The sequence below is a fragment of the Magnolia sinica genome, chromosome 1 (genome assembly GCF_029962835.1).
Source record: "Magnolia sinica isolate HGM2019 chromosome 1, MsV1, whole genome shotgun sequence".
NCBI classification, from domain to species: Eukaryota; Viridiplantae; Streptophyta; class Magnoliopsida; order Magnoliales; family Magnoliaceae; genus Magnolia; species Magnolia sinica.
The window spans coordinates 38,182,543-38,210,113 of NC_080573.1; the positions used below are offsets into that span (position 1 = coordinate 38,182,543).

At 39.3% G+C, this 27,571-nt stretch overlaps 1 protein-coding gene across 2 annotated transcripts in view; it reads left to right on the forward strand.

The window, feature by feature from the left end:
- The window catches only part of LOC131246217 (F-box/LRR-repeat protein At3g48880-like), a 38,856-nt gene extending 11,550 nt beyond the window's left edge, over positions 1 to 27,306 (forward strand). For both annotated transcript variants that reach the window (XM_058246136.1, XM_058246126.1), the window contains one exon: positions 26,289 to 27,306. In XM_058246136.1, coding sequence (XP_058102119.1) covers positions 26,289 to 26,805 — 517 coding nt within the window. In that variant the 3' untranslated portion in view covers positions 26,806 to 27,306. The remainder of the gene's footprint in view (positions 1 to 26,288) is intronic.
- The last annotated feature ends 265 nt before the right edge of the window (positions 27,307 to 27,571 follow it).

The window sequence follows — 27,571 nt, forward strand, 5'->3', positions numbered from 1 at the left end:
AACTTGTGCACCTACGCAACTTCTTTGTACTTAGTACATATTTTCTTATTTTGAAACTCTGCCCAATTTTCTTCAAGTTATGATTATTCTCTAGTCCTTGAACTCTCCTTTTATCTTTTCAAAACTTTATATTCAACCTGGTAATCCCATTCTACCGGTATGAAGTGTTTGAAAACTTCGTCTTCAAGAAGGAATAGACATTCGCCTAAACGAAGCCTTGAAAATACTTGGGATTGTGTAGACATTAACGAAGAAGTCTTGGAACTTCACGACTCTTCCATAAATGAAACAACTACCCTCCCTGTCAATTTCTGACGTCATTGGTCGATCTTATATAGCGAACCACCAGATCAACAGAAAAGCCTCATTTTTGTAGATAATTGGATCACAACAGAGCCTAGAATTTTAGAAGGACGTTTGGAAAAAACACAAGTCTTATCAGAAAGCCGGCACGATCCATAGAATGCGATTCTTGCGTCCTTGCTACAATCCTCATCAAATCTATCCCACTCATTTCTTCGAGATTGCTCAACAACGTTTCTTTAATACAAATTTACCCTGGAAGACGGAAGAATTTCTTGCAAAAGGTCTTTTATCACCTCGGGATTTCTATAACGCTTAGTCTTGAGCTATTGTTCGAAAACATACCGTCGTACTAAAGCAAATCGGTCTTTTCGATGCAATAATAGCTACGTTAGAACATTTCTACAATGATACAACTATTTTCAGGGGTTTTCTCAATCACTGGTCTCCCATCACCAATTCATTTCATTTGCCTCAGGGTGAAATTAGTATCACCTTATGGGATCTCCTTTGCATAGCGGGTCTTCCCATCATGGGTAATATTTTTTTATGAAGACATGCCTTCGAATGAAGAGCTTGCTCTCACTTCTGAAGGAAATGATAAGTCCGAAGTCTCAAAAACTTCTCTTGAACTCTTTAAGGAACTGGCTAATATCTCACAGCCTTGGGAAATTCATTCTCTCGATTGCCTAGCTCATGTTTCTCGCAACTTATGGTATGACTTCTCTTCTCTTCCTTTATAATCCTTATATATATATATATATATATATATATATATATATATATATATATTCATATCTCTTGTTTAATATTTTACACCATTACCTTGACAACTTTGCTGGTCATAAAGACCTCAAAATTTTCCGCTAGACTATCAAGAACTCTTTTGAGTACAGTTCCTCTTGTGAACTTGTTGATTTCTTGGCCTATTGGCTAAGCCTGGTGATATTTTCTAGTTCGACACAAGCTGAAATCATTAGGCCATCCCTCTTCGTAGTTGCGGGCGCGATGGCAGAAGGTCGAAAATATCCATTAGCTCCCCCAGTCCTTTGCTCAATTTACCGTGCTTTCGGAGACATCACTTCTGATTCTGCAAGATCATCTACTGAGCCTCCTTCGGTCTGTGCTCCCTGGCATTTCTTTGTCGGCTGGTTAGGAATATATTTTCCTTGGACCTTTGATGACTTTGAAATAGCTTATTCAGATACTCATCGACTTCCTCTCTAACATTATCAATTGAAGAAGATGATTGAAAAATCAAACGGCTGGGTCACCCGAAAGAGAAAGGATAGTGACCCCATTGATTTCTTTCAATTTCCATTCTCCACTTTTCCAGAAGATACAAAAGTTGTTGATGATGACTCATTCCTTGTTTCCATCAGATCCAGTACTCTCTCGCTCGAGAAGGTAACAAATTCTGGCGAGAACCATACTATCCCAACAGATTTGCTCGCCAATTCGGCTTTGATTAAACAGTACCAGAAACTTGCGACATTGTCACGAGATCCATGAGAAGTTATGGCATTAGACCATATTATCGCTGTCCAGCGACATGAAACCCGCACGAAACCACTCGGAAGTTCAAAAAAGAGAAAAAAATGATTGCATCGCGTGATATATTGTAGGATATCGCCCCATTATGATCGATATCGTGGATATCACCGATATTATCACTCATCGTTGGATCCGTGGAGTTCGTAATTACCCAAAAAAAAAAAAAAACACAGAGGAAAAAGCGAAGGGAGGATTTTAGTACCTGTAGACTCAAATTGCATGATCGGAGGTCAAATTTGATGGGCCACTCCATCAACAGTGGTAATTTCAATTTCCCTCTTTATTTTTTCTTTGAATCCAACCGAGATTTAACATCGTAATGGAGATTTAACATCGTAATGGAGATTTCGGCGAAGGGATTTCTGCGACCGAGATTTTGGCGAGAAATCGGGCATGTTGAGGAGAAGATTTGAGATTTTTAGGGTTTGGAATCTCCAGAACCCTCTTCCCTCTTTCGAAATGCGGCTTCCTTCGCTGAAATTCATAAGAAATCTGATTGCATACTAAGTTACTCGTACACTTTATCGTATTGATAAAACTTCGTGGGGCCCACCATGAATGTATGTGGTTTATCCACGATGTCCAACCGTTTTCACATCTCATTTAGGGGGTTGATCCCAAATTTTAAGCATATCCAAGCTGAAGTGGACCACACCATATGAAACAGTGGGAATAATGATTTCAACCGTTGAAAGCTTTCCAGGCCCCACAGTGATGTTTATTTGTCATCCAACTTGTTCATTAGATCACAGAAATAAGGATGAAGGGAAAACATAAATATAAGCTTGATCCCAAACTTCAGTGGCCCTCAGGAAATTTTCAATGGTATATATTCAATTGACACTGTTACCCATGGTGCGGTCCATTTGAGCTTTAAATGTGCTTCAATTTTGGGATCGAGCCCAAAAACTATCTATTAAAATGGATTGAAGGAGTCGATAAAATATATAAATCACAGTGGGTCCCACGGTTTTTACTAAGTGCATAAAATAAAACGCACCCGTAAATGCACTCGGTGGATTGGTGCTACATGAGAAACTAACTTATTGGGTGTTACGCTTGATACAGGGACCACGTCGATGAGATGTTGTAGATCCACTCTGTTCATTCGTTTTTATAGCCCATTTTATGATGTTATCCAAAAAATCAAACACACTAAAATATCAGGTGGACCGCACCACATCAAACAGTGATTAATAAACACTTACCATTAAATGATATGCATCTGCTTAATTTTTCTGGTGTAGCCCACCCAAAATTTATATCTGCTTAATTTTTGGAATAATATTCTTAAATTATATGAAAAAATAAATGGACGGCCTGGATAAAATATATATACAGCAAGGTGGACCCCACGAGACGGGCTGATGTACCACACAGGTTGTGTTGTAAGAAGACGAGCGCTGACGCTCCGAGTTATACAAATGGTTCAAATGAGATCAAAGTTACATGGGCACATAATGATGTATTATTATATCCACTCCGTTCATCTATTTGGCGAGATCATTTTAGATCATGACCCTAAAAATAAGTCATATCCAAAGCTTAAGAGGACCACACCACAAATAGCTGAGGGAACAATGATTCTCACCATTAAAATGTTTGTAGGACCCACCATAACATTTATTTTCCATTCAATCTGTTCATGAGGTCACACATACCTGGATGAAGAGGAAAAAAAAATATCATATTGATCCAAATCTTTTGTGACCCCAAAATGGTTTCAATGGTAGACGTTCAATCCTCCACTACATTTTGCAGTGTGGTCCACTTGATAATTGGATCTGACTTATTTTTCAGCTCAAGTGTTACGACTAGCTTGCCAAATGGACAGCCAGTTTGGATATAAAATATACCTCATGATGGGACCCACAAAACTTGTTGACATCAACACACCAAGGTGATGTGTGGTACACAAGCCGATCCACTTATGCGGATTTCCTGGAAAGCCTTTGGCAGGAAATTCGCATTGGAAACCTAGGTGGGCCCACCATAATGTTTGTAAGAAATCTACCCCGTCCATCCTTTTTGTGAGCTCATTTTAGGACTTGGGACCAAAAGTGAGCAAGTTCCAGGACTCGAGTGGGCCGCACTAAAGGAAAAGGTGGGTAGGGAAATTCCTACCGTTAAAACATCCCTAGGTCGACGGTGATGTTTAAATGCCATCCATACCGTTTATAATGTCATTCCTACTGAGATGAACTGAGAAGACAAATATTACCTAATTTAAAACTTCTGTGGCCCCACGAATATTTCAATTGTTTACGTTCAATCTTCACATTTTTAGCACACTTGAGTATTTGATCGGCTCATTTTTGGTACCATGTCCTAAAATGAGCTCACAAAACAAATGGGTAGGATGGATTTCTCACAAACATCACGGTGGGCCCTATCTAAGTTTCTAGCGCATGAAACGGTATAGGCCACAACGTCCCTATCATTTATATGTATATTTATCCATTTTTATTTCTTTTGTTTTTCAATAAATTGGTTGTGTTTTCATACATGTCTTCCATACATTTATAAATGTCATGCATTCAATTTAAATATAGTTGCATTAGTTCAATTAAACATCACATAACTTAGGATCTTATACAAACAAAATTTATTATGTGCACCTTTTTTTTGAGATGTTATGATTTAAAAGTGTGTATTAAGGTCCTTTTAACAATCCATGAAGTTTCATTGAAAAATTCAACCATTTTCTCAATGTTTCCCCATGTTTCCCAAAAAGTGCGATACATTATGCGATACAAACGATATATCCCGTGCGATAACCGATACGTATCTGTATCCCAAGGGTGTGATTAAACAGTACCAGGAACTTGCGACATTGTCACGAGATCCATGAGAAGTTATGGCATTAGACCATATAACTGGGCCTTAATATGGAAGCAGCTTCTGAATGTCAATACTGGATCTCGCTTCCCAATTCCCGATTATGATTATCCGGTCGTTGGTGGGCTCATCAATATTTCTTAGTGAGCAATTACTACCCAGTAAACTATGCCATACGTATTTTTCCACCTCATGCAAGAAGCTATCAGAAAGTCCAAGGCATAGGATACTTTGAAGAAGCATATCATGCCCCCTGTCTAGGCCAGCTTTGCATAAGAATTTCCTCAGAAGACAATATTTGTGAAACGAAGTTTGCTGATACTCTTGAAGGATGGATAGCAATTGGCGTTCCTTTAAGAGATTCGAAGCGTACACTTGTACCCTCAAACTGTCCAGCAGAAAATGACAATCATCTGCAATTTCATTCTCCGCCGCCTTTGAGGATTTTGCGAGGTAATATTCCTTCATCGTCAAAAAGACAAAAAGTGGAAAGACCTCATAGCTCTCGTCAGAAAGACGAATATATTATAATTGACTGGTAGTTATTCTAGAAGGCTGAACTTTTGAATAGAATACTGCAAGCATTTCGAATGTTTTTAATATTGCTATAATTGAAACCTAATTCAAAAGAAGATATAACATTTAACAGTGCGTTTCTATATGCGATGAATGAACATATGCATTTGCAGAGTTATACGCTAGTTTGAGACTAATAATTATATTTCCTATGGTGATTGATTCTGACTTTTTAATTTAATTAGCTCTAAAAGCATCATATACAATTTAAGCTTGAGCAAGCATAATTTTAAGAAATGATCAGTTCTTGTAAGTGTATGTAATAAGTACATGCTAACACAGTAACAATCTATATACGACTGTTAGCATAGCATCGCCTATATGGCATTTTAAATGGTCGGAACTAAATTTCAGTTTTAGTTAGTTTCACACATAGTTTAAGCTCACGAGTAGTGGAGCGATCACAGTTTTTCAGACTCATAAGTAGTTGGAGTCAGGTCTCACGCGAATGTTCTCTGTAACTCTCTAGAGTTAACTAGACTTATCGCAGTCGGGGAGTTCACAAACCGCAATCCATCAGAGCAGCCCAATGAAGCTACTGGGGTGGTGAACTCGGTAGGTTTTACGCACGGGGTTGGCCATAGTAACTCTCTAGAGTTCACGGCGCGCAAGGCTATCTTTAGGTACCAAATCCAAGGCCACAAGTCTATTAATGAGGGGTCATTTGCTTAAGAGATCTGTCCTCATGAGTTACTACTGAAATCAAGCCAGAGATCTGGGGAGTCATCTTGCTTCAGGGACTCACTTTTTCTTCGTCTGATAGGTCAGACCCATTCACGAGAGGGCGTTTTCTCACCAGCTCTCGTGACGCTGTCAGAAACTGTACAGACAACATGGGTCTTATGTGATTTCTTCATCAACTGCCCGCATGGGTGCATGTGATGCTCTTTGCGGGCTTTTTTAAGGTCACAGGCTTCTCACTGCTGCCCGAATAATCTCATTGTATTGCCATCACCAATGATGATAAGTCTTATGCGTAGTAAATGATAAATCGCCATCGTTGTCATAAGACTTATACGTGGTTGGCTTTATAAGCTTGTTCCACTGCCGTAAATGATGAATCGCTATTGCCGATGATATTTATATGTAGTTGGCTTTATAGGCCCTGTTGAAAATAATAAATCGAAATTGATATATCGCCATTGCTGATGATATTTATAAATTTTTTGGTTAGAATAGTGTATCAGCTTGGTGGTGATATTAATTTTGATGAATTTAGATAATAAAATGGCCTTTGCGTCAGCAATATGGCGATGGCGATGACAGCTTTTGACGATAATCATGGGCGCTTTTCATTTGGCGATAATCATGGGCGCTTGACAATAATTTGCTTGAACTTGATATGCTTGAAAGTCTGCATTTTTATTCATTGCACAGAGAAGAATACACGGCGTTGCCTTTTGAGGCCTTTTCATCATTCTGCTTGTCCTGCCCCCTTTTGATTGAGAAGTATTATGCTGTGAATCTTTTGAATCAAAACTTTGTGCATATTCAGGGACGATATATTTTTATGAAGCGAGCATTGACCAGTATACTTATGCCCGGTCCATCTTGATCTACCACCCGATAGGCTCCATTGGAGTACACTTCGGATATTATGTACGAACCATCCCATTTAGGGTCAAATTTGCCCCCTGTTCTACGGGTGACCACTATCGGCCTTTTCAACATTAAAACCATGTCGCCTTTCTTGAATGAGCGATGCTTGACTTTCTTATCAAAGGCAGCGAAGATTCTTGCCTGATATAATTGTAACCGTTGTTGGGTTGCCAGTCGCTTTTCATTGAGCAAATCCAATTCCGCCAGTCTTATCTTGAGATTTTCATTATCAGTGATTGACTAATGTACTAATACTTTGAGCGATGCAACTTGCGTTTCAATGGGGATAACAGCTTCAACCCCATAAACCAAAGAATTTGGTGTAGCTTTCGTTGCAGTACGATGAGTAGTTCGATAGGCGCATAGAGCTTCCTGCAACTTCTCATCCCAATCAAGCTTATTTCTCGTGACTGTTTTCTTCAATATTTTCACAATTGTCTTATTGAATGCTTCAGCTAACCCATTAGCCGGTGGATGGTGAGGCGTCGAAAATGAATACTGGATATCGAACTTTCAGCATAATTTCTCCATACCTCTGTTCTTGAATGGAGTTCCGTTATCAGTGATGATCCTTTTCGGGATACCATGGCGGTATATTATTGCATGTCGTATGAAATTTACGACGTCCTTCTCTTTGACATTTCTTAGTGCGATAGCTTCGGTCCACTTCGAGAAATAATCTGTCGCCGCCAAAATGTATTGTCTTCCTTTAGATGACGGTGGATTTATAGGGCTGACAACATCCATCCCCCAAGCTGCAAAGGGCCAAGAAGCCACTGATTGATGAAGATTTTCAGGAGGTACATGTATGACGTCACCATGTATTTGACATTCGTGACATTGCTTCGCATAATCAATCACGTCTTTGAACATTGTAGGCCAATAATATACCATTCGATGTACCCGATGGAACAAATTCCTACCAGCTTGATGGACCCCACATTCACCTAAATGAGCTTCTTGTAATATTTGATTTGCTTCTTTCATATCCAAGCATCTCAACAACACCTCATTATATGACTTTCTGTAAAGCACTTCATTGCATATAATGAATTTCTTCGCTCTTTGCTTTATCTGCAGCTTCTGTGCTGGATCCTCTGGCATCTTCAGCTACGGGAAGTGCTTCAGAGATTTCGCTAACATCTTCAGTGGACGGTAAGAATCTTCTTTCTTTGATTGTTATCTGAAGAGGACTTCGATTAGGACAGGATAAAGCTGCAGCCAAGCTAGCTAAAGCATCTGCCCTTGCATTTTCTGATTGCGGTATCTGCTTGATTTCAACGTCTTGAAATTGCTCCAACAATTGTTGTGCTTGTCGATAATACAGTAGGAGCTTTTACTTTCTTATTTCGAATTCTGTCATAAGTTGGTTTATCACCAACTTAGAATCGCCGAAGATTCGTAGCGCTTTTATTTTCATCTCTTGAGCTATTTCCATTCCTATAATGAGAGCTTTATATTCAGCTTCATTATTAGTACATGTCGTACATAATGTAAAGGAATACAGTAATAGGTCGCCTTGAGGACTGATGAATATCACTCCGGCACCTGTGCTTAAAGTCCTGGAAGCACCATCGAAGTACATTTTTGACAAATTAGGCGATTCTATCATCATTACCTGTTCATCTGAAAAATCATCGTTGATTGTTTCATTGTTCGGTACGGGGTGAGCTGCTAAGAAATCTGCTATTGCTTGTTCCTTCACTGCTTTTGCTGGTTCGTAAGTGATCATATATTCTGAAAGTAGAAGCATCCATTTAGCCAACCTCCCTGATAGCATTAGTCTTGTCATCAAGAACTTTATGGGGTCCGCTCGCGAGATTAGGATTATATCATGAGAAAGACAGTAATGTCTTAACTTCTGTACTGCAAATATTAGTGCTAGGCATACTTTCTCAATGGCTGAGTAGTTGCATTTAGCGCCTATTAGAGTTCTACTCAAATGATATAGCGCGATTTCTTTCCCTTGTTCGTTCATTTGTACTAACAAAGCCCCTAATGAATTTTCTGCCATAGAGATATAAAGAATGAGGGGTTTGCCTTTTGCAGGAGCTGACAGTACTGGGGGCTGTTTCAGCAATTCCTTAATTGAATCAAACGCATTCTGACATGATTGATCCCATACAAATTCTGTCCCTTTCTTCATTAGATGAGAAAATGGCTGACATCTTCCATGGAGATTAGAAATGAAATGATGAATATACGCTAACTTTCCTTGCAGACTTTTCAATTCTTTTAACATTTTTTGAGGCGGCATTTCCTGAATAGCTCTAATCTTTCCCGCGTCTATTTCAATTCCTCTGTGCCTGACAACAAAACCGAGAAACTTTCCTGACGAGATACCAAAAGCACATTTAGATGGATTCATTTTTAGCTGTTTCTTTCTGAGTCGACAAAATACTGAAGTTAAATGTTCGCGATGTTCTTCATGATCATTTGATCTAACTACTAGGTCGTCCACATAACGTTCGACATGCTTATGTATCATGTCTTGGAATATATTCTGCATTGCTCTCTGATATGTTGCGCCAGTATTCTTGAGACCAAACGGCATAACTTTATAACAGTAAATTCCTAGAGATGTTCTGAATGCCGTAACTTATCTTCTGGAGCCAATCTTATTTGGTTATATCCAGCATAAACGTCCATGAAGATCATAACGGCATATTTAGTTGTACTGTCAATTAATAACTCAATTATCGGCAATGGGAAGTCATCTTTCGGGCATGCTTCATTTAAATCTCTGAAGTCAACACATTCTAATTTGTCCGCTTTTCTTTTTCACCGGGACAATGTTTGATATCCATTTAGGATACTTGACTTCTCTAATAAATCCAACTTTAATTAGCTTATTCACTTCTTCTTCGATCAGAAGAATCAAATCTGGGTGAAATCATCTTTGCGCTTGCTTAATTGACCTCTTGTCTTAGGAGATGTTCAGCCGATGGGTTGCCACTGATGGTCCTAAGCCGGACATTTCTGCATACGTCTAGGCAATCACATCTTTGTTTTATTTTAAAAGCTTAATATACTGATCAACTTGTTCAGGGAGACTGGTGCTTATGAATGTATTTCGTGGTCCTTTTTCTGTTCCCAGATTTATTTCTCACAAACCGTCAATTGTTGGCTGGCCCCCGTCTTCCATCTGCTTCGGAGTTGCTTCAGGACGCTTGATTATTTCAGAGTCTGTCTCTTCCATTGACCCAACCGTGACCATATTTACTGAAGATTCTTCCCCTAATCCACGGAATTTCTCTCGTTTTTCTTCATCGACTCCAATCGGGATCAAAATACCTTTTCCACTATTTAACCCGGTTGGTTCTTCGCAATCAAAACCCATATTTTTCATTATTTTTATGCTAGCAGGATTGTATCTTTCTAGATCTTCAGATGTTAACTTTTTGAGATTCACCTTTTCATCTATCTTTTCTTCTATTTTTGCCTCCGAAATTGCATGAAATTCAATAGGCTTGGGGTTCTTTGAACTAGCTTTAACATGAAACCTCTTTGGCATAGCCGGGAATGGCTTCTTCCTTTCTACGTGTGGTAATGACATCGTATAATTTGACTATAGAATCTCCAACTGTTCAGGTGATAACAATGTTAATGAGGGATGTCCTGATCGTCTCAAGTGTTTTGGCACGAAACCTCTTTGGCATAGTCAGGAATGGCTTCATGTTTTCTTTCTTAGATAACTCTATTTTCGCAACTTCATTCTGCACTATCTTTGTTTAGCTTCCTCTTGCCGTTATGCTCACATCATTCCCCTTTTTATTTTCTGTAGCGAATCCGTCATAATAGTTGGCGTTAGCGAAGAAAGATTCTGCTTCCGTAGATGGTTTTGCGTCGGCCATTACCTTACACTGAATTCTGTCTGTACAATACTTGAAACATTGATGAAGGGTCAATGGTATAACGCCGTATTGATGCATCCATGGCCTTCCCAAGAGGAGGTTATATGTTGTTAATGCATTAATGACATGACGACGACGTCTGTCGTTAACTCTCCTATCTCCAATGTTAGTGTGATCTTGCCGAGCGCCCGTTATCCGTCTTGATTAAACCCTTTTATCATCATTTCACTAGGGCGCAAATGGGAACGACGATATCCCAATTCATTCAACATTGTCAATGGTAACAAATTCACCGCGGACCCATTATTTAACATTATTCGTTTGATCCGCCTGCCGCGAAGATGAGCTACGACCATCAACGGCCTATTGTGCTCTTTATCACAAATTAGATCATCATTGGAGAAAGAAATTACTGGCATGCAGTTGTTTCGTTCTTCGTGTTCCATTTCTGTGAGCAATGCTTTTTGACATTATTATCGGATAGAGCTTGAATCAGGCTATGTCGAGAATCTTCTGATAGTCGCAACGCGTCGTACACACTTAGTCGAGCTGGTATGCCTTTCAGATGACTTATTACATCGTATGTTACCTTCTCAATCTTATTCTTTTCTTCTTCTCTATTGCTACCATGGTATTCCTCAGATGTTTCTCCTCTCATCATTTCAATGCTCTGTTTTCATGGACTTTTTATTCTTTTGCCCGAGCATAATGTGATTACTACGGCTTTGCCTATTCGTCTCAGCGAGCGGTTGTCATCCATTTCTCTCCCTTTTTTTTTCTTTTTTTTTTTTTGTTTCTTTACTCTTAAACAGTTAATACACTCACTGTTGCTTTATTGCAATTCTGTCAGAGAAAAAAAGAAATGTCAATTAGTATCTATTTGCCAATACACTCTATCCTAGAGATGAAAGGAAGGATGTTCCCGTCGAGAGTCGCCATTTTGGTGTCTTATAAGAAGCCAAACAATGATGAAATTCTCCAGATTGTTCCCAAGTCAATATCAAGTAAGATAGAAAATCCCTAGTAGAGTTGTCATTTTGTTTCGACCAGAAATGAAAAGTATTTGATTCGAGGGATTATCTTAATAATGACAATGAGAAAGAATAAAGAGAATAATCATCAAATTTATTCATTATGAATTCATCACATCCTTTTTGTCCTTTGATTCCAAGATAGAGTCTTTATAACTAAAAGTACAAATGCTGAATAGATTCAAATATAATTTTTGGCAGCATTCCGGCTCACATCATTCATGTCTTCATAAGAGATGAGTTGTGCGACTCTTCTCCCCGCACGCATCTTCCTTCATTGACATAATAAAAGAATGCTAGGAATCCCTTAAGGAATGACTTGAGGTGTTCTAGAAAAAATAGTATAATGTTGCTTCATAAGTCATCCGCACAACTCCTTTGTGAGTTACGCAGGCTGAGGAGTTGCGCGGGCCCGCGCAACTCATAAGGAGTCGCGCGGTTCAACCCTCTCCTCTCTCTCTCTCTCTCTCTCTCTCTCTCTCTCTCTCCAATACCTATCAAAGGTACTGGTCTTTTGGAAATCCGATCCCTTAAATGAGGGGGGTATTTATAGGCTTCCACACGTGTGAGGCCTCAATTCTTGTACCATGGGGCCCACTTCGCATCTTGTTTGGTGCAATCATTCGATTGCTATGAGTTGCGCAGACCAGCGCAACTGTGATGAGTTGCACGGTCCGGCGCAACTCAAACTCTACATTATTCATCGCTCTGCGCAACTCGTCGGCTCTGCGTGATTTAAACTTTTCTTTGTCTCTTTCTTCTTTCTTCAATTCTTTCTTGCTTCTTTTCTCATCTTCCGTAATCAAATTTTATGCTCCAACAGAAGGTATGAGCGGGATTGTCTGTAAGCTTAATCTAGAAAAGTTATATGATCATATCTATTGGGAAATCTTGGACTACATGCTCGGTTAGTTTGGGTGTAGAGAGAGATGGAAGGGATGGATTCATGCATAAATCGGGTCTGCCAAGTTCTCGATTCTAGATTCTAGTCAGTAGGTCTCCAAAAGGGTTATTCAAATCTTTGAGGGAGCTTAAATAAGGGGATCCACTATCGCCATTCTTGTTTGTGGCTGTAGCGGAAGCCTTAAGCAGAATGTTGGAGAATGGGATTCCGACAGGCCTTGTAAGCGGGTTCCGGGTGGATGAAGGAGAGCTCCAGGTTTCTCATCTATAGTTTGCAGACAATACCATTCTCTCCTGTGGTTTGGATGTTTCGATGGTGGACAAACTTAGGAAGATTATTTGTTGGTTTGATGTGGTGTTAGGCCTAAAGGTGAATGTAGAAAAGTGTGAGATGCTAGGTATTGGCATTTCAAAGGAGGAAGTTATGTCATTTACGGAGGTGTTTGGATGTTAGGTTGGATCGTTCCCCCCCCCGGGGATCCCCTTGTGTATTGGTAAGCGTGCCAAGAACTTGTAGGATAAAATGATCAAGAAAGTAGAGAGGAACTGTCATCTTGGAAACACCAACATCTTTCTTTGGGAGTCGGGCTGACTTTTATCAAAGAAACCTTATAGAATCTCTTGTTCTACTTATTATTATTATTTCAGTGCCCAAAGGATGTGTTAAATAGGTTGTAACGACTTAGGCATGGTTTCATGTGGCGGGAGCAAAGGATAAGAATAAGTTCCATTTGACGAAGTGGGAGAAGGTGTGCAAATCATTTTGGGAAGGGGGAAGTGGGCATTAGGAAGTTGGAGATTATTAATGATGCACTTGTGGGCAAATGGTGATGGAGGTTTGATACAGGGGGTAGTCTTTGTAAGGAAGTAATAGTTAGGGAACCACCTGAAGTTGGCTAGTCAAGCCCTGAATTCAGAAATCACTATTGCTCTTTGCTGCTTGTCTTATGGTTCAAGGGTAGCGTGGACTTCTCCATGCTGAAAGAATCTGTTGGAAGAGGATGAAGAATTTTTACGATTGTTGAAGTGACTCTTGGGTATTTGTTATTGTCCAATGGCTATGGATGTATTAATGTGGCTAGAAGATAAGTTCGGAAAATTTTCAGTTCGATCCTTCTACAGGTTACTCGTTGGGGATTCTTCAAGAAAGGAAGTGGCAGTCACCTTCTTGTGGTTCTATAGGGTCCCTCCCATGGTTTTTGCGCTTGGTTGGTTGGTGGGCTAGAACCAATGTTCGAATTATCTCCGATATTATCTTTATCTCCAGCTCAACGATACTAATAACACTAGTAGCGATAACGATAACGCTGGTAGTATCAAAATTTTCAGGTATTAGCAATGTATCGCTAAGTATCGCCAACGTATCAATATCGCTAATGTAATCGCCAATATTTTCAGCTATGTAAATTCTAGGTGTCGCTTGTATTGCCAATGCATTAATATCGTCAATGTATCGCCAATATTTTCAACTATGTAAATTCTAGGTAATGCTTGTATCATAAGTGTATCGACGATATTTCAATAATATCGCCAATGTATTGATATCATCAAAATTTTGTTTACTACAAAAAAAATTATTTCAATATATTTTTTTTTCTTAGGCACATGGTTGTATGTAGTGTTCAATTTGTCATTGGTGATACCTCGATATTATCAATATCACAACATGTGTGACGACAATCTTTCGTTTCCTTTCCAATTGTTGATGATTTTTTAGTGAAATATCATGTATCGTTGATTTTTGCATAATTGATGGAAGGTTGGATGGTTAAATTGGCTGGATGGGATGGTTGGATTGATTTCTTACAACAACACATGCTTTAAGGCCCCATTAAATGGAAACTTGTTATATATGCATTCTTTTTGCAATTTTTTTATTTCTAAATATGCAAATATGTACATTTTAGCATCTCTTGAAGTTTCACTAAAATTTCCACTGTTTTTTCCATGTTTCTCCGCATTTCCGGTTATCAGCGATATTATTGGTGATATCGATAATTTTTTCATATCCCTGGCCAGCGAAACTTGTAGCGATACCAATACTTAGAACACTGGCTAGAACAAGGTGCTCACGATTGATAATCTTCGGACAAGGAGAATGACAATCACCAATATATGCCTTCTCTTTATGTGGAATGAGGAATTAGTCGACCACCTCTTCATTCATTACGCTTTTGCAAGGTTAGTGTGTGAGGGCTTTTTGGGTCTATTTGGGGTGATGTGGGTGATGCCAGAGTCAATTGAGGGACTTATTCTTTTGTGGCACAAGGGCGGAGTTGGTCAGAATGGAAGGAGGTGTTGGAGGCTAGCTATATTGGTCAGCATTTGGGCCTTATTGGGGAAACGACACAACCGATGTTTTTGCATCCCGTGTGGGGGAGCATTGGAAGTTTACAAAAGAGCCAAATTAAATGTAAAAGAATGGGTTTTGGTCTCAATTGTTGGTGATGATTGTGATCTCTTTTGTATTTAAAGGGTTGTTTTATGATTCTTTTGTCCATTTCGGCCTGCTTTATCAATAAAATTGTAACTCTTCCATAAAAAAAAGAGTTAAAAGGTTATAATAGTGATAAAAAGGTGATGGTAAAAGAATGTCAACATATTGTCAATACACACGCACATATGTACATATATATGGACCCACATGCGCATGAACATACACGTGTACATATATACATATGTAGATGGATATGTAGACATACATACATGTATTATGAATGTATGTATCTACATATGTATGTGCATATATGGATTATGTTTGTGTGTGTGTGTGTGTGTGTGTGCTTGTGCGTATGTGTGTTACCTAGGAGATCACTGAACGAAGGATTGACATGCGAAGATCATACCGTGGGTTGCTCTGATTGAACAGAGGTGCATGAACTCCTAGGAGGATCCTAGGTAGAGGCCTCTCTCCACTTTGCTAGTGAACCTAACACAATAATGAACAGTGACATGGAAAGAGGACCTGGACCCGGTGACATGCAAGGAGGACTTGAACCCAGTTTGTTCATATACCAAAGTGGAGAGTGGTCTCTACCTAGGATCCTCCTAGGAGTTCATCCACATTTGTTCAATCAGAGCAACCCATGGTATGATCTTTGCATGTCAATCCTTTGTCCAGTGATCTCCGTTGTTTCTTTGCTTTTCTCTCTAATCGCTGATACCCCTATCAAGTTAAGCCAATTTTTTTATTTTTTATTTTTTAATACTTCAAGTGTGCACGCGTGCATGTGTGTGTTAGTCATCAAGTTATTTCTAAAATGTATAAGAAAAAATCATAAAAATTTTCAAGGGTTGCCTTATGTGAGTCAGTTTTGGAGTCATTGAGTCAAGTTCAATTTAGTTGTTGAACCTCACTTGGAGTTTTTTCATATATATTTTTTTTAAAAATGGAAACAAATTGTTTCAAAGCTTTCTACCTCGAAATAGTCTGAGAGTCATGCGAAGATATTATCAAAGCTTTTCTCAACTACGACTTCTTTGGCTAACTTTCTCTCCAATTCCTCAATTCAATTAAAAAAATAATACATATGAAAATGGGAAACTGAGGAAACATTTCTAATGGAGTATTTCTCAAAGTGGGGAGCCTACTGTATGAGTGCAGACGACGGCGATCTATATGCTCTAACCGAGCTCGCTTTCCAAGATGGAAAAGTAAAACCCCTTTTCAAAAAGACAAGTTACTCCCTGATAGCTTCATAAAGAGTTTCGATGGTGAAACTTCCCCAAATTTGATGGACCAGATGAATATCTTCCTCAACAAATGAAAGTAGCCTTGATCATATAAATGTAACAGCCCGACCAGCGTTGTACGATGTTGTGGTGGTTATATGTGGAGTTGGAACCTTCATAGTATGAGGCCTTTTGGGGGCAACCCCGAGAACAAAACCGTGCAGGTCCAGTGGGACCCAGAGCGGACAATATCATACTGTGCTGGTCGGGCTGTTACATTGGTACATACCCACAATATTATCCTTATTCCTACAAAATAAGCAGTAGACAGTGCTACCAAATGGAAGAAATATGACCTTTTAAAAAAAAAAAAAAAATTTTATTTTTTATATAGGCACTCACATAGTTTTTTGCAAAAAAGAAATGTGGGACAATTAGCTTTATTTCCCAGGAGGAAATACAGTGGAGACAATAAATGGAAATCGACAATCAAGTTATTATCCACTGAATGTACCCATCCAACTAAATGACAAAGTAATCATTATAGAATTTGTTCAACTCGACAATGGTGGCTATGACATAGGTCTAGGCATCGTTACACTCAATAGCCTTGGGCCATTGATGGTCACAAAAGACATGGTATTATTGCATTTTGATGACAAAAATGAGGTCCTTCCAAGAATCCGTCCGATATTTAGATTAAAGACAAAATTCATAGCAGAAACTCGTTGATAACAACTATCATACAACAACAGCTAAAGATTGAAGAAAAAAGAGAGGTATGAGTGAGTTAGGTAACTTAAATCAATTCATGAAGATGCTTATCCTCATATTTTGTCTCTTGCTAAACTAATGAAGCTGCTATAAAAGTGTTGTACTGGGCATCCACTAGAAAAATGGGATGTTGACTCTCCAAAAGCCTATATCCTAAGTCCTAACATCACAATATTTCTGTCCAAAGCTAGGCCATCAAGCACAATAAAGAAGATGAATAGGTACTTACTAATGCGAAAGCTTCTTAGTCCGCAATCACAGTGAGCAGAAGAGAGGAAAAGCACAAATGGTGATAAATTATATCCCGCTAAACAATGTTAGGGCTCGTTTGGCATATCTACTCTAATCTAATAAGAGGTTTTCAGATAAGAACTACTCTGATAAGCCCTTTTTGTTCTAGCTCTTGTTTTAAATAAGCTTGTTTGGTAAAATCACGTTTTCAAAACCAGAAAAAGCTCTTATTTAAAATAAGCAATTTGGTAAAACATTCAAATAGGAGCTATTTTTAGGGGTAATTGATGTCATTTTTAAAGTTTATATCATGTCCATTATAAGAGCAATCCATATGGTTGTTTTGGTGGATCTCATCATAGATTGTCCATGCCCCAAATAACAAAAGAATGGATGGCTATAATCTTCATGTTTTAAGACATTTGGGCCGTCCATTATGTCAGACATTGGATGTGGATCATCCATCATATGGAGCCCACCTTTGATGTGGATCATCTATCATGTGAGCTAAACCTTCAAAGTGTGTTGTCCATTATGCAAAGCCCGTCTTGGATGTGGACCATTTATCATTGGGGGTTTACCTTTGACAAGGACCGTCCATTATGTGGGGCCCACCATCCATGCTAATTGTCCTTTATGTGGGGCCCCTCAACCTCCACTACCCATAATGTGGAATCCTCATTTGATGTGTCCATCTTGTGGGCCCCACCTTCGAAGTGGTTGCCCATCATGTGGGACCCACTTTTGATATCCACCATCCATCGTGTGGGCGGGCACACCTCTATGTGGATCATCAATCATGTTGGGCCAATTTGGATATGGGCTGTCCATAATGTGAGACCTTGGATGTGAATTGTCCATTTGGTGGGGCCCACTTGATGTTGAATATTATGGGGAAAATCGAACCGATCAGCCATATAAGACACGTGGCAAAGACCATCAGAACAATCCCCCCTGAGTCACCGATATGTCTACCAATGGTGAGGCCGAGTTGAGCGAAGAATCCATTGACCAAGTTGAACCGGTCACCCGAGCTCAGTAATAAGATTCAACCTGATCATCCCGATTAAGCTGTTTAACCAAGGTCAACCTTGGATACCGACATTGTTCTTGGAATGGAAATATCCGGAGAGAATCTCACGTCGTATAAAAACAGTATCGATTCGACGAGATCCTAGCCGAAAATCGTGCCGATCGAGATAGAATTGGAGATGTTCTCGAGAGTAAAATCCCACTCCAATACGGGCTCCTTCAGCGGCAGATCCACTCAGATATGTGAGCTGCGTAGAAAACCTATAAATACATTACCTCGCATGAGGGAAAAGGTACGCACAAAAATCCCGACTCCAGCCACATTTACTCTAAGTCCATCTACTTGACTTAAGGCATCTGAGGGTTCCTGGCAAGGTGTTCTGTAATGGTAATGTTGGCTATAATGGACACCACCATTACCTTTATGATACGTGACATAACGGCTGTTATGGCCCCATAACGGCTGTTACAATCTCTCTCTTCTTTTCTTTTTTTATTTTTTAATTTATTGGAAAAACCCCTGAAAAACCTGTATCTGTCCCATAATGTTGATTAAAAAGTATGAAAAACCTGTATGTCCCGTAATAGACCATTACGAGGCTATTATGGCCTTTATAGGGGATGTAACGTGCTGTTAACGGCAATTACGGGTTATTTTTTTCCATAACGACTGTTACAGCCATTATGACCCCATAACGTATAACAGTTGCAACCGTTACCTTTACGTAACGGCCTTTACGGCACACCATGGTTCGTGACCACAATCGGCGCCCCCAGTGTCCATCCTTTTTTTGGTGCATGTATTAGTAGCCTACAGGTGGAGTCACGGGTTCAACCAGTTTCCAGCGATAATAGTTTGGCACAGTCTGTGGGAATGACAACAAAGCCATTAAAACCTTCCCCATGACATTGGCGAGCCCAACAACCCTTATACTTCTCCCATCTAGATGGCTAAAGGAAAAAAGAAGAGCTTTGGCCACTAATGCCGAGCCAATACTAGAAGAACAACCTTAGAACCCTCAGGCTTCACGATCAGGCCCTCAGCTTGACCCTCCTTCCTCGGTGATCGTGCAGAGATTCCAGAATAAGGGAAGTCAATTCGTCTCCTTGAAAATCAAGTCGAAGCTCTGACTGACAACATTGACCGTATCATGATAATACTAGAGAGGCAACATCTTCTCCCTGACGACCAAAACATAGAGTTGGCGGCAGCAACCTAGCAATCTTGCTCCCTGCTTATACCTCCTGAATCATATGTATCAAAAGATCAACCAACAAGAAGCAAGTGCATTCCCACGCAAACTTTAGGAACCACCGAGCTCATTGAATCAAATTTGCAACATACATTGGAAAAGAGAAGACGAGCTCGAGTAAAAGCCCCATAAGTCACAGTAGAGAACGTGGTCCCATGAGAGGCATAACTAAAAGAAATCCGAGTTCAACTCGGGGACATCCAAGATGCTTGCCGGGCCAAGGCCCCTGCCTCCGTGGATGCCCTTCTTGAAGAAACCGAGCTCCCATTCACTGATGACATTATGAAGTTCCGATTACCGTCCAGATTTCGAATGGCCAAGATAACTCCCTATTCAGGATCATGGGATCCGGCCGAGCATCTAGAGTCCTTCCGAGCATGGATGGAACTCCACGGTGCTTTCAAACATGTAATGTGTAGAGCGTTTTCTCTGACATTGTGGGGGGCCACACGGAAATGGTATAGACACTTAAAAGCCCAAATCCATCAGCTTGTTCGCCCAGCTCAGTAAGGCCTTCATTACTAAGTTCATCGGCGGGAAGGATAGAAGAAAGCCCATGACTCACTTTCTCATGATAACACAGAGAGAGGACAAGCTTTTAAAGGACTATATTGTGTGCTTCAATGCTGAAGCGGTTCAAGTGGACGGCTACTCCAATCAGATAACTCTTACCGCCATGATGACTGACCTCAAACAAGGGAAATTCATTTTCTTGATCGAGAAGAACCCCCCAACTACACTCACCGACTTGCTTAACCGAACTCAAAAGTATTCAAATGCAGAGGAGCTCTTCAATGCTCGGATGGCTACTCAAGGCAGAAATAGTTCACCAAGAGACGGGAAGCGAAAGGAAGAGGGAGAGCCACCCGTATTCAAAATATGCATATTTCTTTTCATTTCCATAATGGATATGATAAGCTTCCTTCAAGTTTCTTATTTCAAAACTCTGATACTTGGGTCCTTCAAGAAACTAGAATATCAGGTAAAGTTACGGACGTGAGATCCCTTCCCCCAAAGATGAAATTCAGATATAAGGACATTAGTTGTTTAGATTTATAATGAGTCATTTCAGCTTTGATACTTGTGTCCTAACAGAAAATCCTACCCAAAACCTGTGTTTAATGCTGTATCTTACATTTGATTCTGAAATTTGGAGGATTGCCTAATACTTGATATTTGTACCTCTATTAAGTATTAAGATAATTTATGAGGTATAGATCTTTCCCATACCCGTGTCTTGAAAATGTGGATTTTAGAGGGTCCTCCATATCTCATCCTTGTTGTCCTTGAAACACATTCTAGTACTTGAGTTTCATAGTTCCAAACACATTTTTCTTCCAACAACTCCATGCTTCTTCCAGTGTCTTATTTTGAATAGCTTTGGATGGATATTTTTCAATAAGTTAAAAGAAATTATCCAATGACTTCTTAATACAGGAGCATTTTCACACCGGGCTTGAGTGGGGTTGCCCATGGGTTGCAGGGGCACACTCAGGGTGGGCGGCCCGTGTGAGGTGGGTGGCTTGTGTGAGGTGGTACCCATGTGATTTGGGGCCCACGAGGGGGGTTTGGCCGAGGTCCTAAGCCATGAGATGTGGGGCCTGGGCTATGAGATAAAGGGATTGATTAGCCATGTTCTAACAGTTCGAGCTTTTAGAGCAAGTGGTTAATTGTCTTGCGTCACTTCTGCTCGGAACTGCTTGGGTAACAGTGAGTGCTTAGTATGCTTCTAATCATTTAAACTATAGTTTTATTCATCCTTTTGATAGTCAGGCTTGATTCTACTATGCTTAACAGATGTAACAAGCTATTTGAGGTCTATTCGCCTCTATTTATCATTGACTCCTTCACGTGATTAAGTAATTTGTTTTCCCCCAAAAGCGTCATGTTCTCTAAAAATGTCAAACGCCTCTGATCTTTTGCTTAAAAAAAGTTTCCTAGTTTTTTCTACTAAAATCATAGTGAAGGTGAAGAAGTGTCAATCCTTCACACTTGGAAGCATCTTTTGAGTCGTCCATATCTGTAAAAATGTATGAATCCCAAAGTTTCTGTGGTTTGGCTGAAATTGATCCTATACACACTAGAGCATCTTTCAAATTAATGTGAATCTTTTCCTTTTAGATGGCATAAACTTTCATGTTGCTCCCAAAGTTTATATTGGAGCAAATTGTGAACTCACATATCATCTCCTTTCTACTCAAACATCTTTGGTTCATCATACATCGAAAAAATCACTGTTCCAATGTTCCTCTTGTGCAATACTGCACTAGTAGTAAAGTAGCAGAATTTTCATTTCTAGTTGGCTACTTTGGATGAAATTATTTATCATTGGATATGTTATATTATTGTGGCATTGTGATATTGAATATGTAATTTTTCCTGCTAGGCATGTGTTGCCTTTTCCACTTTGGCCAGATCCCAAGCTTTCTCGTTGGTCTTGACCACCTTCACCATGATATTCTTCCTTCCTACTGTTTAAGCCTAACTATCATTGAAGAGCTCCTTCTTAACACTTTTTCTAGTTTCTCATTTATTTGTTAATTTTATGGGCTTGCTATCATGACATAATACTCAAACTGCAATCTCAGTGTTTGAAGAATTTTCTCCGTGGAAATTGGTAAAAGAATCTTCCTTCGTTTCATGATTAAATTTCATCCAACTTTCACAGCCAACATGTAAAATTTGCAGATACTTTCAAGAGTTTTCATTCCAAGAAACTTAAATTGTTGATGTCAACTAAGTTGGCTTGTTTGAGGCCTGCCTGATTTTTCGATTGGCATGATCTTTTGAATGTTTGTCCATTCAGGTGAGGGACACCTGGTGAACAGCATGGATAGAATATACACACCATGGTAGGTCCCACACACAAACCTATGTTTGGCGTCCCCTCCCAACTGTTCCTTGTGGTGTGATCCACTTATTGTGGATTTGGCTGCTTTTTGGCCCCAGTGCCTAACATTAAGGGGCGCACCTGATGTACAGACTGGGTTTCACTCACCAATATGGTGGGCCCCACTAAGCTTGGGTGTTGTACTCACTTGCATCATATGGTGGTGATTTGTTTCTTTGAGATTATCTAGTGGCCATGCACTTGATATCACCATGTAGATCACCTCTAGACTTGAGGATTAGGTGACAGTAGCGATGGACCATTCAGTACTTCAGATCAAGACCTCATTCAATTTGGTAATGAAAGGTAGCTCTTAATCAACCTTTCGGAAAAAAAAAAGAGGAGAGAAAAATGAAAAGAAAAAAAGGTAGCTCTTAATCTTGGACTTACCTCTTATTCAATTTCGATCTTATTCTTTTGGGTAAGTGAGAGGTAGGTTTTGAAGGCTGGGAGGATCTAGATGGAAAATCACTTAGCCTTACCCATAATCAGGTTGTGGCTTGATTCAAATTTTCAGGTTTAAAAATTGAATAGATCGCATCTTCAAAAACAATAAAATAGTTCTCATGGGTGTAGATTGTTAACTAGGATGGTGATCGGAAGTGTAATTTTTCCAATCTCTTATGTATGGAAATTGAAAAATTCGATTTCTTGTTCTGTTTCATATGTAAAGCTGTTTATAGTATAATTATGAAATATGGGAATCCAATGGTGTTTGCAAAAGTAAGGAATTGAGACAATATGGTATGTTTTTCAATTTTTAGCGGAATTAGAAACTAGAATTATTGAACAGGGGATTATATCAACTCTCATTTGGAAGTGATGGGAATCATGAGATTGATATAGGCCATCCTTGCCCAAAGAAGAAAGCAAAATATGAAGTTTTCTTTGCTCTGGGAATTTAGACGGTAAGCTTGGGCTTTTCCAGTTTGAAGTGAGAATAGGATTGGGTGGGTTCCTCTCCTCTACAATAATTTCTCCCACCGCATAAAATTTCCAAGAGAGGGATAAAAGGTGCCTGGAGGTGGAGTCAGAATTTACTGCATTTGTCCACCACTACTGTCAGATTCCTCCAGATTCATTTCAAGGGGAATCCAAAGTAAGCTCTAAACACATCTTAATGGTTTCTACCTGTCACTAAAATAATTGAAAAACCTGTTGATCCGAGATTCCACCAAATGATTCCCTGATCGGTAAACTACCAACATATTTTTCTAGTTTTTGTAATCTATGGTGGCAAGGTGTGCCATAACGGCCGTTATGTAATGGTAATGGTGGCAACTGTTACGCAATACGGGGTTGTAATGGTCATTATGGAGAAAATGACCCGTAATGGCCGTTATGGCCCCCGTAACAGCCTATTACGGGGCCAATAGAGGGTTTTTTTTTTTCCCTTAAAAAAAAGGAAAATAAAGAAAGAAAGAAAAAAAGAGACCGTAACTTCATAACAGCAACAGTGGTGGCCAATATGGCCACCTTTACCATCATGGAATACAAGGGTTTTCTTCTATTGGCAAAAAGATCTGCCATTCTTTGCTGATAAAAGAAAATTATGGTGAATCTTCCTTTGATGGAGTTTAATTGGATTTTTTGTTTTTCCTGTTTCCTTAGCGTTGTATCAGTTATCTATCCTATGGGAACTGATCATATTTCTTTTTATTATTCTTGACTTTGAGGAAACTCTGCTTGGTAATAGTTGCACTGGCCAGTCCCCAATCCAGGTAAAGAATGAGGGTTGATGTATGGCTTGCAGCCTATTATTGAAGTTCTGCCTAGCTACCATGAGAATAACTGACCCCCAAATAGCTGGGACAAGATCACGATGATGGTGGTGTTGCTATTAATTGCCTATGGACACATGTATCAGTCGATTTGTACATGCTTCTTAGTCCATCCGACAAAATCACACAGATCAGATATATTCAACCATCCAGATCGATAGTATAATAAATGGATGGTCAAGACCATTATTAGATGATAGGTCCAATTATCAATCTTAGCCATCCACTTGGTGTTTCCTAATGTATATTGTTTATGGTTTCATAAAATCACCATGATCATCCTATGCATCCCAACCATGGGTTCCAAAATGGATGAGTATAAATAGAAGGCCAACAATTTTTATTTTATTTTATTTTTTTTCTAGTAGGTGGACAGGACCATCAGAATCTTAGTAACAAGAAATTCTAATTGCATCATAGGCGGGGAGGGGGATGAGGAGCCTCACCTCCAAAGAATACACATGCGTCACTAAAATAAAACATGTAACAACTTACTCTAATATTGAACCTGCCTGTCCCATCCAAAAATAACTTGGTCCTAGCTGAACTTGGGTGCAAAGACCAGTGATGAAAGGAATTGGACACTGAACAGCATTCCCAATTAGCAAGATCATCAGCTACTTTATATTTATTTCTTTATTTTTCTTTCTCTAAACTCATGAACAAAGGAATGCTGGATGAACTACTAAGCCTTTTTAATTGTGTCCACCAATGCCAAGCGTTCCAGGTAATTAGAGAATCTGCATTAACCGTATCAATCAGACTTTTTGAATCACTTCCAAAAACAATATTGCTGATATTAAGACCTTCACAATACTGAAATTCCATCGACCAAAGTTCTGATGATGTTATTACAAACACCATAGAAATGAGAAAATCCAAATAGGAATGCCATTCCAATCCCGAACAGCACCACCCCCACCAGCCTGCCCATGGTTCCCTTACAATCCACCATCCACATTAAGGATCATTCTTTGTTTGTATATGAGTCATTTGATAGTGCAATCTTTGCAGGGTAGCCTCTGATGTGTGGACTAGACCTAATGAGCTGTTTAGATCAATTAGTTGGGTTGTACATGTGCCTAAATGCAACTCAATGCACTATAACCTCTTGTGATATGACCAGGTTATCAAAGACCAAGACATGGATCATTTATTCTTGTTTACTAACTTGTAACATGGTGCTAATTACTTTTATAAACTCATTTTGTTTCCTTATTTATTGTATTTGCTCATGGGCGACATCTCTGCTATCATGCAAATCAATTGTATTTACAAATTTACGCACTCGATACAGTCATACCCACTAAACTTCAATGCTTACATTCTATTTCAACTAATTTCTATTAATTTCAAAGCTTTCATCTTTTTTATCAGTTCTTCCTATTTTAAAACAGAGAAAAGCTCCAGTGCTCTCAGGGCATTATAAGTTCTAGTGCTCCTAGTTGCATTGTGACACTTTGACTGTCCAATCCATTGATGTAGACTATCCATTAGGTCCAAAGCACATTTCACGGGCAACGATGCAATCATCATACCAATCTAACAAATATTAACCATTTGATCAATAGTCTTTTATATGGATGGTCAAGATCTACACAAAATAGGTCCAATCAACTCTTTGTTAGAGAACATCATGGATTTTTTTATGATTCTAAAGAATCACTTCTGGTAGGCAATCATAGCCATCCCATCCATACTTCAAAAAAAGGATGGCTATAGAAAATAAGGCAAAATCAGGGATGGATTGTATCAACCAATCACCATGACTTTTGCATGGTAGCCTGAGAAATGTGTTTAGGATTTGATAGACAGTCCAATCATCCACTAGGAGCTCTATAACATTAACATATTGTTCTCTGACAGCACCGGAGCATTTCTTTTTAAGGATTACACCTCACCTCATCTATACCTTCTGCCTTTAAAAACATTTCTTTCAGAAATTACCTTCTTCCATAGATGTCTGGTGCACTCACTTTCGACTTGAATTTATACAGATGCCCTGCATTGAAAGTCTTTAGATGGCGTTGTCCGAGCGAGGAAGTCATGAAACATTTTGCAAAGTACATTCACAAATGGAAGGATCTTGAACAACTATTCATGAAGATAAGTCCATCATCCTTCACTGAAGTCATAATGGAAATCTCCTGTCACTGCAAGAACTTCAAGGTGTTCGGCACATCATCTTACATCACTGAATTGGCAGCTAAGGCCATTGTCACATTCCTTCCTAAGATCAAGTACTTGGATCTGAGCCACTCTTTTATGAGCAAGGAAATTCTGCTAATAATATTGGATGGCTGCAAGGATTTGGAGGAATTCTATGTCAAAAACTGTATTGCTTTCGAGGCTGATGATGAGATACTGAGAAAAGCTTCTCATCTCAAAGTCTTTGAGTACGAGGGTTCAGAGATACGTGTGGACCAATTCAACCGCTTGTTTGTGCAAGTTAGAGAGCAGATAATCATGATATTGTCTAATTACCTTCCTGATGATAGTTCAGATGAAGATTAAGATCCTTGACATTCGCGATGAAGGAAGCATTTTGGTTGTAAAATTATATTGCTTTTGGTTTGGAAATGCATGGAGAGACATTGACATTGGAAGATTAACAAGCCCACATATCCTCTACAGCACGATTGCAGTTATGAGTGGGTGCTCAAGGTGTGTTCGAGTTGACACACACATCAGCCCAGTTAACCTGGCCAGATTGCCACGTGTGCATCAGATGCGGACCATCGGCATGCTTTTGTAAACTGTCCATTGTCTACGTTTGATGGTTGTCCACATGATTTGAGGACCAGATTGATTTTTTCTTTCGATCATCTTCTCAGTGGAGCCCACCTTTTGCACAGGTCAGATTTTGTACCCATGTGCCAGGTTGGCATGTGGGTCATGCATTAAGTGTGTGTGTGGGAGAAGGTACATGTGGAACTGGCAAACTTCATAATATCATACCTTGTGTATCAAGCAGTGAGTTTCCGTTTTCTTTCTTTAAAAAAAAAATTATTTATTTATTTTTGAGTTAGGTTGGTAGGAAAGGGATAAAGGGAACCTTTTCGATAATTATAATCAGCATGGTTTTTTTTTTTTCATCTTGCTCCGGGTTGTGAATGAATAAAAGTCACCTTCATCAAACAATCCCTATCATCCGAGTACTGTTGGACATTCAACTGTTTCTCATGGAGTGTTGACTATATTTTTCTTTAAACTTCCATCTGTAGGCCAGTCATGATATCTCCCAAGCAAGCAATTTCATATAGCATGAGCCATTAGAGGG